The 10,321-nt window shown below is 32.8% G+C and overlaps 2 protein-coding genes across 2 annotated transcripts; both read left to right on the top strand.

Moving 5' to 3' along the window:
* Positions 1-661: 661 nt before the first annotated feature.
* On the top strand, positions 662-3,611 carry RTL1 (RNAse II-like 1). Its single transcript, XM_022280362.2, has 3 exons — positions 662-1,178; positions 3,030-3,173; positions 3,266-3,611. Exons 1-3 carry the CDS (start codon positions 759-761, stop codon positions 3,542-3,544), a joined length of 843 nt encoding a protein of 280 aa, XP_022136054.1. The 5' UTR covers positions 662-758; the 3' UTR covers positions 3,545-3,611.
* A 1,584-nt stretch (positions 3,612-5,195) lies between these two features.
* Positions 5,196-8,839, top strand: LOC111007975 (Ubiquitin fusion degradation UFD1 family protein). Its single transcript, XM_022280535.2, has 3 exons — positions 5,196-5,561; positions 6,875-8,176; positions 8,313-8,839. Exons 1-3 carry the CDS (start codon positions 5,379-5,381, stop codon positions 8,538-8,540), a joined length of 1,713 nt encoding a protein of 570 aa, XP_022136227.1. The 5' UTR covers positions 5,196-5,378; the 3' UTR covers positions 8,541-8,839.
* The last annotated feature ends 1,482 nt before the right edge of the window (positions 8,840-10,321 follow it).

The following is a 10,321-nucleotide window of genomic DNA, read 5'->3' as shown; positions in this document are numbered from 1 at the left end:
CACATGAATCTCAACTTTACATCAATATTAATCTCTCACCATTGACAAAGTCTTATCAATAAGAGTTTTCCTCTTTTTAATGTCAAAAAAAAAAAAAGAAAAAAGAAGAAGAAGAAAAGAAAAGAAAAGTCCTATCTATTTTTTAACTTTTACTAATAAATATCAATATCATTTAAAAAAAGAAAAGATAGACCAATATCACGAAAATTATTTCAATGCATTCACATACTTTAATGTAATTGGATCAAACCATAGCAATTATTTCAATTACAATTTTAACTTTAATGCTTTTAAAATTATAGAATTTTCTATTTGATTACAATTAATGGTATATAGTTTGACATTTAAATATTTAAAATGATAATGATATTATGAAAGTCGGTCGAAATTTTGAAGTTTTTATTTCTGGAAAGTTAAAATATCAAGTTTATAATTGTAACTCGATTAAAATAATGATTTGATGACGTAAAATGTTCAAGATAAATCTATACAAAAAAAAAAATTCCTTTTTGATAAAGGTAAATCTCGATTTATAAATTACAGTAATAGTTGCAAGTAAATATCGTATTCTATATTTTAAAGAGCAAATTTGGAAAATTTTTATATGAAGTCATAACAGCGTGATCACCAAGGAAGAAAAGAAAAATAATAATAATAAATCTTCCCAACCGTCCCTTCCCACGACTTTTTAAGGCCAACGAAAGAATTGAATTAAAATTTTCTCTTCTCTTCTGGCTTCACCAAATTTCTTTTCCGCCATGGAAGAACACGGAGTCGAGCTCTTTGAACAACTCCGCCTGCAGGCACAAGGCGCAGTGGTCAATGACGACGTGCGGCGGAATCCGCCGGAGAGTAGTGAGTCGCCGCCGAGTCTGGAGGAAGTGGAGGCGATTCTCGGCTACGAGTTCCGGGATAAGCGGTTGCTCGAAGAGGCTTTCACGGATTCCTCGTATTCGCCGGAAAATTGCTTCTCCTTCGAGCGATTGGAGTACGTCGGCGACTCGGTGTTGAATTTCTTGATCACGAGAGAGCAGTACTTCTCGAATCCGAGTTTATCGCCCGGGTCGCTGACTCGACTCAGAGCTGCGAATGTTGACACGGAAAAACTCGCTCGAGTTGCGATAACGCACGGATTCCATCGGTATCTTCGCCACAACAAATCCGATCTCGACAAGAAAGTAAGTGATTTCATTCTTGTTTATGAATTATGATCCACTCTCATTAACTTCGAATTTAACTCCTCCTCCTCGGGACTCTGCGCAAATTCTAGGTTTTATTCATCTGTTTATTTAACCCCAATTTGATTGATAATCATTTTTTTTTTAGCTTTCAGATTTTTAAATTTTAGCTTAGTTTTTTCCTGGACGTTTTATATAAATATGGTAGGAAAATTATACTAAATGGCATAATAAATATATATTTATAAAAGTTCCATTTTTTTTTAAATCATAAAAGTGAGTTTAGTTAATCCCAATGTTCTTTACATTTTATAAATATTTCAAAAATATCTTTTGAATAAATACATGTTCATATTTTGATATTAATGAAAAATTAGGCGTGTCAAAATATGAAACGGGATAAGTCAACATTAGGTACACAATCTCATTACTATCGCTTCAGATTTTTCCATGACAACTATTGAAAAAGTTATTTTTGAAACTTTTATCTAATATTAGAATTTTAGGATTGGGGTATTTTTCAAACAAATGGTAAAAGTAATTAGTTTTTTTTTTGTAATTTAGCCTATTTTATTTATACTTTTCAAGTTTTTTAAAAATGAAATTTGGTAGGAATACCTCATTTTCCTAAGATAATTATTTGAAAATTTTGTTTGACAATTTTTTTTAATAAATTCACATATCTCTAAAACTGAATAAATATGATTTATGCTACAATATGTTTTAAACAAAGATTCTTTGATATTTTTTGGTCCAAAATTGGTTATTGAAAACAAAGATTTTAGTAGGAAAAAGAAGATTTTTTTTCCCTTTTTGGAAAACATAATTGGTTGTAAATGGAAAACTTTAAGTTTATTTATTTTCTAAGAAAATAAATAAGGTGTTTAATAGAAAGAATACGTTTCTAAAGGAAAATAAATGTAATATAATTATTTTTAGTTATTGTAAATAGTAAATTGATTGTTTCTCTTGTTTTTTTTTTAGTATAATAGTAAATTGATTGCTAACAATATTTAAGAGTTACTTGTGAAAATAGGCGTGTCAGTTGTCACTGTTTTCACAATATTTTATGTTTTTAAAACATTAAATTTAAAAAAAAAATCAAGACCTTATTAAAGTAGTGGTAAAACCATATATTCAAATAATTATGTCCTTTAAAGTTAGTTAATATTTGTTTAACACTTTACGCACGAAAGTAAATTAAATAGGCAGGATGAAATATCGAAGCCTAGTGAAAATTGAATATGGTTAATCCACTTTAACCTTTTTTTATTTATTTTTTGGTTGAAATCCTTAAAAGGTTTGGACTTCCACTTTGATTCTTTTGAATGATATGATAAAGGAATTAAAGTTTATTTTTGTGGATCAGATTGCAATTTCAATTGTCAAGTTTGTAAGTCAACGTTCTCCTTACTATAAAAAGAAAATAATTTTTTTAAATAACATAAAAGGCTAATGACAACATCAATGACGTGTGATTGTTTTGAGTATATATTTTATATTTATTAAAATAATATATACATATATATTTCTAAGTTGTGTATTTTTATTTCTTCATTTGTCTCGTTGCTCATTATCTATCACTATCTAGTTATTGAGTAGAAGTTTGATGAATAATTTGGTACAGATTGGTCTGTATCATCACAATTAATGTTTGACAAAACAAGAGAAATAAAACACTATGGCAGAGATATTAGGTATCTTTAATTCATCAGCTTAGCTTATATCGTTGAGTTGATCAGTAATAATTTAACGTATCAAAACAATAAGTCATATGTTTAAACTCCTATAATGTTATTTCCTCGCGGCATTTAACATTGATTACTCGTTGGACTTTGAAAAAATTGATAGATAGAAGAGTTTGCAGAAGGGATGAAGGAGTATCCACTACATTCCAATGGACTAATCAAAGCTCCAAAAATTCTAGCGGACATTGTGGAATCAACTATTGGAGCTGTTTTCACCGACAGTAACTCTATGGACACAGTTTGGACGGTAAATATATCAATGAGAACAAAACTTGTATTATATTCTTATTGAATCATCATTATCAGTTTTGGTAACGAATGATTTAAACTGTAATGTAGATATTTAGAGGTCTAATGGAGCCATTGATAACTTTGAAGACTATAAAAAGACATCCAATGACGGAGTTAACAGAAATTTGCCAAAAAAGAAATCTGAAGCTTGAATTTGTGGACTCATGGGAGAAAACAAAGGAGGTTCAAGTTTTCATAGACAAACAGCTCGTGGGAAAAGGGAGTTACAGGAAAAAGCTTATTGCCCAAAATCGAGCTGCCAAAGATGCTTTGAACAACTTGGACACACTTCTTGTACAAATTAATCAACCTTGTCAACCTATGTAATCCATATCTTTAAATGTTTATTTTATTTATTTATAATTAGGTTCTAATAAGTTCTTTCTTTTTTACTTGTTTGATTGGCGAGATTTTTCCAAGTTTCTCTTTTTCCCTGTTTATAGCTTTGTCATAGCACAGCCATTTCTAAATACCATGTAAAAAGAGTCTATACATTCTCTGGAAACAAGAATTTTAGAACACTATATTTAATGAAAAATAATGGAGTTTTTTTTTGGTCACTTTTAAACTATATTTGGTAGTCTAGTTTTGTTTGAGTTAAAATAAATACTATTATACAGTTACTATATTTGATTATTTTATGTCATTTACACTATTTTATGTTGTGATTTATAATATAGTAATTTTTAATTTAACAAGAAATGACTCTTTGGTGAAGAAAAGAACCTACTCTTCGTTGGGAAATGGGATGTATTTTTTCATCACAGTGCATCTAAGGGTAGAGACAAGAATTTTGTTTTAAGAGGCATGAACTTCTTATATGTATGATCATTTGATTCTAAAAAGTTTGGAGCAAATATTAGAGAAGAAAATTACAACATCTTAATACCTTTTGAATTGTGATCAACTAAGTCTCCCCCGTTCCTTCCAACCTTTCATGTTAATGAAGTATCCAGATTTTACATTTGACAAGTGTTGAAAATATCTTAAATTTATTTTCAAATTGTCCTAATTATAAATCTCGATAGAAAAGGTTGAGGAGTGTCAGATGCGTTTGCAATTCCCGTCCTAGAATTTTTATAATCAAACTACTTTCAAATTAAACTCATGTGATGGGACCAAGATAATCCATTGAAGTAGCATCAACGACAATGGTACAAGTTCCTTCAATGGCAGGAAATGAAGGATTTGAAGCGGTGGTTGCTACAAGAATGGAATTCCAAAACATTCCCTTATAAAAGAATTTGAATTAATTGTGCGGAAAAAAAAGACCTATTGAACCGATCACATGATACCTGTTAGAGTACCTATCAACAGTTCCATATCCTCTTACAAATATTTCAGATGCAGAGACAAATCCAAAGCCCCTTTCTCATAATATAATCTCGCAAAGTTTGGCTTCTTTTTTTTTTTCATCTTTAGGAGAAGTTTTTCGATCTTCAGGTATGCATTTAATTTAGGAGAAGTACGTCATAGAGAATTTGGGCCGGACATGCATCTAGTTCGGTCAACAATAAGGTACAAAACAAATTTCAATTAGATTTCATTTTCAACAGTGTGCCATCGAACATTTATTCTCAAAATATATTTAAACCACATTAATTAGTTTTGACGAGAGTACTTACTCTCTGTGTCCATATTTCACTCTATAATTTTATCTTTATAAATTATTTCTAATACTGATACATATTATTTTAAAATGATTGGTGTTCATATTTCACCCTATAGTTTTATCCTTATAAATTATTTCTAATACTGATAGATCACATATTATATTTTGAAAATGATGCTGACGTAATAATCACTGAATAAGAGTAGCGACAAAATTTCCTACTTTTGAGAGTGGATACGCTGCGTTTTGGATTTGGGCCTTGGTGTGGGAAATGGGCCGGGCCATCGAGTGGAAAGGAAAGGCCCAGAAGGTTACAGAACCAAACCCAATTGGTGCCCATCTACCGTCCATCTTTGACCGTCAAAATCCGATTTGGTAATTCTGCCGGAAGGCGGAAGCTTTCGTCTCCGTTTCCTCACCAGCAAATTCATAAATACAGTACAGCCAACTCCGCATTCTTCAATTTGTTTCGCAATTTCTGATCGGAGACAAATCTTACACCGGGAGAGATTCAGGTAAAAAGAGGAGAGGGCACAGATTTTGGAAGAGATGGATTTCGAGCTTAGAAGGGCGAGAGAGAAGCTCGAAAAGGAGCAGAAGGAGAGGAAGGAGATGGCTCGGCGGAGAGTCGAGAGAGAGCGCAAAGCTAAAGAAGAGGCGCGGAAGCAACGAGAATCCATTGAAGCGGCTCAACTTTCTAGACGACTTGATGCTGCCGAGGCCCGAATTAAGGTGCGCCTACTACTGATTTCTTTTTCAGATTGAGCTAATGGTGGAATTCACCTTAGATATGGCTATCTTAATTAAATGTTTAAGTTTATGAATGGTGATCGCATCCCAATTGATCTTTGTGTTCTTTCTTTTTGTTTCTTGGCTTGCTGAGGAAGTTATTTCATTTCTGAATCGAGACTGCGAAACTTTGTGCAACTTCTTTAATACGGTCTTAACTTTTAAGCATACTCTATAGTATATCCTTAGATAGTTAGGCATTCTTTGGGTCTTTTGAAATACACTTGCAATCACCCGATGGACGCAGTGGCTGAAAGTATTTCATGGTATTCTGAAATTTCTGGTTCCTGGATTTTTCCGGGTTGCCGTTTCGAGGAAATTGAAACATTTAGAAACACGCCTTCCTTAACGCACATAACTTAGAAAACTTTCTATGATTGGGCACTGGGAAAATGATCTCCTTAAATGTTGTGCTTTTGTTGCATCTTTTGTGCTTAACTTGCTTGGCATAAGGCATCCTGGTTAATTTTGTGAATGGGTTTTTAAAATTAAGGTGTGATGTTGACACTAATCTGCTAGGAAAGTGGGCAAGCTGACTCCCGAAGCTTTGTCATACGAGAGAGAGCTTTCTATGACTCTATGGGAAGGAAAGGATTATTTATTCAAACAGGACTTTGGAGCCTGTTTTTGGAGGCTGTATTTAGAACTTTTATGTCTTCATAAGTTGAGATGGGCTGTATTTAAACAAATATTTCTAGCTCAAGAACTAATTTTACCTAATGATCTCAGAATCGATTTTCATAGGAAAAGTAAAAATTGGAAGATAGGATGTTTGGCAGATTGTTCTGTAGAACAATTTTTAAAGATTATTTTTAAGAACTATTTATTGTTGTAAGTTGTGCAGAAGTCAAAGAGTCCCACAAAAGTAAATATTTTAGTTTGGCTTGTCTTCATGGAAATTCAAAATTTTATTGACAGAGTGCAGAAAAGATGTCCCTTTTGGACGTTTAAATATCTTGATGAAAAGATACATATTGAATGTTTTCTGAAACTTAGTGAAAATTGAAAATTCCGTAGCATCCACCTAGGTGATGAACTGGTATAGAGCTGTAGTTATGTTCACTATACGTTCTTTTTGGTTGGACTTGTACATTTTTCCATATCCTCGCTACCTGGCATCGTTAATTGGTGTACATGTTGAAAATTATGAATTTTGGAATTTGCAATTTTCCCTTCGCAAGTGGCATTGTGCCGATCATCCACTTTTTACCATGCATTTTTCCCTCTCTTTTTGACGAAGGCTTTAAACATTCCAGGCTGAGCAACTGATGGAAGAAACTTTGCTTGCTGGAAGAGGAATCACTTTTTACCGTCTCTTAGAAGCCATACCTTATCAGGGTAATGGGGACAAGATCAAGCTGCCGCCTTCTGGTTTCACAGAATTGTCCGATCAAAGTGCTTTTGATAAGGGACCTGTGTACTTCCAACTGTCAGTAGTTCATCAAGAAGGTACTTCCAACACAACCATTATGGAGGAAAAGACTCACAGAATCACCCATTCAGGTGTTTTGGAGTTCACTGCAGCTGAAGGTTTTGTTGAGCTACCTCCTCATGTTTGGCGAAATTTATTTCTGGACGACTCTTCAAAGAAGCCACTAATTGAAGTACGTTATGTGTGGCTACCCAAAGGAACCTATGCAAAGCTTCAACCAGAAGGCATAGGCTTTTTGGACTTGCCTAATCATAAAGCTATCCTTGAGACAAGCCTTCGTCAGCATGCCACTCTTTCTCAAGGTGACATACTGACTGTCGTCTACAGTGAGCTTACATATAAGTTAAATGTTCTTGAGTTGAAACCATCTTCTAGTATATCTGTTCTAGAAACGGATATTGAGGTTGATATAGTTGGTCCTGATTCACCATCTGGAACCACGGATCAGCATATTCTCAAACTGCTAACTTTTAAAAAGCAAGAGTCTGGGATGGTTGAGGAAGGGTGTTATTCATATTACAAGTTCTCCATAGACAACGATATATGGGATATAATTTCTTCCGGAAATGCTAGAGTTGAAGTAAAGCTTGAAGTGGAGACTAATGACGGAGATACAAACATTTACATTTCGAAGCATCCTCTCATATTTCCTACTCAACACCAGCATTCTTGGTCTTCCCATGATATTGGTTCAAAGGTTCTAATCCTTAGCTCTAAAGATAAGAACTTTGGGGCTGGTACTTATAGCATTGGAGTTTATGGATTTAAGGGAACTTCCAAGTACCAAATCTCAGTGAGTATTGAGGATGTCTCAAACCATAAGGTGGGTAAACACGAAGTCTCTTCATCGAAATTTTCAGATCAGGATACTGTCGAATGTCGGAATTGCAAGCATTACATACCCACTCGAACTATAGCTTTGCACGAAGCTTATTGCAGTAGACATAATATTGTCTGCCAGCATGCTGGCTGTGGCGTGGTCCTTAGAGTTGAAGAGGCCAAGAACCATGTGCATTGTGATAAATGCGGACAATCTCTTCAGAAGAGTGAGATGGAGAAACACGATAAGGTGTTCCACGAACCACTCAATTGTTCTTGCGGGGTAGTCCTAGAGAAAGAAGAGATGGTAAGCAAAAATCTCCATGATGGTAAACTGATGAATCCCTTTAGTATTCATTAATATGTGGATCTTATTACGGTCCAAATGAGTAAGCAAAGATCTCCGTGATGGTAAACTGAGATGTTTCATGTATTTTTTACAGGTTCGTCATCAAGCGTCGGTTTGCCCGCTGCGCCTGATAACATGTCAGTTCTGTGGGGACATGGTTCAAGCTGGAAATTCTGCCATTGACATCCGAGATCGAATGAGAGGACTATCTGAGCATGAAAGCATTTGTGGGTCTAGAACAGCAACATGTGATTCATGTGGACGTGCTGTGATGTTGAAGGAGATGGACATCCACCAAGTCGCTGTTCATCAAAAGAGTTAATATCTGCTGCAACAGCTGCGGGATATATTTGTGGTCATGGCTGGAAATTTGCACAGAGATGCAACTCGAACCCGTTGAATAAACTGGTGAGTTCAAACATATGAAGGTTTGCTACGGTTTTATCAAGTTCATTATTATTTTTTGTGCAACCCCAGCGAAGAATTTGAAGATTGTGATTAATATCAATGTGGCAATGACATTATGAAATTAATGTATGATAGTGCTTGGAATTTGATGTACAGTAGTGCTTGAAACTCGGTAAGATGCATTTTGAATTATCAAAGCAGTAATTCATTAAATTTGAAGTGCCCCGCCCCATTTATACTTAATCAGCTGAGACATCATTCTTAATCTCTTACCTATGATTTTCAATGACTTTTTAAGTTCAATTATGATTTTCTGTGTTAAAATATCAGTTACTATTTTGGTTAGAAAAATACATGCAATCTCTCTTTTTAAGTTCAATTTAAGTGCCTTTTTTCCCATACGACAGGCCTGTATCTTAAATTGTGTGTGTCTTTCTTTTTTTTTTTTTTCTAATTTTTTCAGGGCATTTTCTTGAGTTCTTTGGAATATTCAATGTAATTGAACCACATGGTTTTTGTTTAAATTTCTTTGAATCTTGAAAATTAATTAAAATCTATAAGCCGATGATATGTTTTGACATTTTTCTAAAAATCTTAGGATGCTTTCATTTTTTTTTTCTTTTTATATAAAAGTATAGTCGTTATGGCTCTCTTTTTCTATTTATTTTATTTCTAAAAGTGATGGATTTTTTCTTTTCTTTTTCTTTCTTTATTTGGCTAATCTAATTTAATTTAATTTTAGAAAAAAAAGATTAATTTAAATTCGGTATCGTTATATTTGATTCAAATTTAGATCTCACCTTAACTCAATTTCGCTTTTTGAAAATTGTTTCTCGACGTATTTTAAATTTTGAAATCCAAAATCTAAGATTTCACAACTAATTCTATATTTTTAATTTTTAATTTTTGTTATTTGCCCCTTTTTATTTTATATTCAATTTTAAAATTTATTAATGAAAAAAATAAAATTGAGTAAAACAAAATATTCTATAGATACCAAAAAGTGAAAATAAATAAATAAACGAGACACCAACATGAAGATGGGAACCCAACATGTTACAATTCATAAATGAAAAAAAAAAATATCTTCATAGATATTTAGATCCAAAGATTATCAAACTATTGTGGGAATTTGATATCTAATTTGGAACTAAAAGACAAATTATTTGTCCTCCACTTATTCTCCCAATCACACTTCATATTTTTTATTTTCTAACCAAAAAATAAAATAAAACCGAATAAACTCTATTTTTTTTTGGGCATGATTAGATCGATCAACTTACACATCTTCTCAATTAACTTCACGAGTTTTTCTATGATATGGTCAATTAGATATATTGATTTTCCTTCAGGAATTTTTTATTCAAACATATATAGCTCAACTAATTACGACAAATAAAAAAAATCTAATATAGATATTGAGCTAAAAAAACTGTTAATTCAAATAAGAAATAAGAAATCTTTTGATGCATTATATTTGAAAGGCTTTTTCACATAAATTTAGGAAATAGGTTAATTCATAGTATATAGATTATGAGGACAATTATAAGCCATTTAAGTAAAATTAAAAGCCGTGAAGACGATGCCGACAATGTCGTATCCTTCAGACAATCGGGAGATAGCATGGCCTATTACATTCGTGACTAGAGCTTATCGAAAAGAAAGAATTTTTTTTTTACTTAATATCACTTTTTT

Source organism: Momordica charantia, assembly GCF_013281855.1.
Source record: "Momordica charantia cultivar OHB3-1 chromosome 4 unlocalized genomic scaffold, Mcharantia_2.0 BLBB01000004.1, whole genome shotgun sequence".
NCBI classification, from domain to species: domain Eukaryota; kingdom Viridiplantae; phylum Streptophyta; class Magnoliopsida; order Cucurbitales; family Cucurbitaceae; genus Momordica; species Momordica charantia.
The sequence above is the reverse complement of the archived record's forward strand: the minus strand, read 5'-3'. Positions and strand labels throughout refer to the sequence as shown.

What these genes read in the sequence shown, in the direction of transcription:
- LOC111007975 (XM_022280535.2), top strand. Translation starts at nt 5,379, where the DNA reads ATGGATTTCGAGCTTAGAAGGGCGAGAGAGAAGCTCGAAAAGGAGCAG. An exon ending in CTGCCGAGGCCCGAATTAAG is followed by an intron (nt 5,562 to 6,874) that starts GTGCGCCTACTA and finishes TAAACATTCCAG; the next exon opens with GCTGAGCAACTGATGGAAGA. An exon ending in TCCTAGAGAAAGAAGAGATG is followed by an intron (nt 8,177 to 8,312) that starts GTAAGCAAAAAT and finishes TATTTTTTACAG; the next exon opens with GTTCGTCATCAAGCGTCGGT.
- RTL1 (XM_022280362.2), top strand. Translation starts at nt 759, where the DNA reads ATGGAAGAACACGGAGTCGAGCTCTTTGAACAACTCCGCCTGCAGGCA. An exon ending in AATCCGATCTCGACAAGAAA is followed by an intron (nt 1,179 to 3,029) that starts GTAAGTGATTTC and finishes AAAAATTGATAG; the next exon opens with ATAGAAGAGTTTGCAGAAGG. An exon ending in CTATGGACACAGTTTGGACG is followed by an intron (nt 3,174 to 3,265) that starts GTAAATATATCA and finishes ACTGTAATGTAG; the next exon opens with ATATTTAGAGGTCTAATGGA.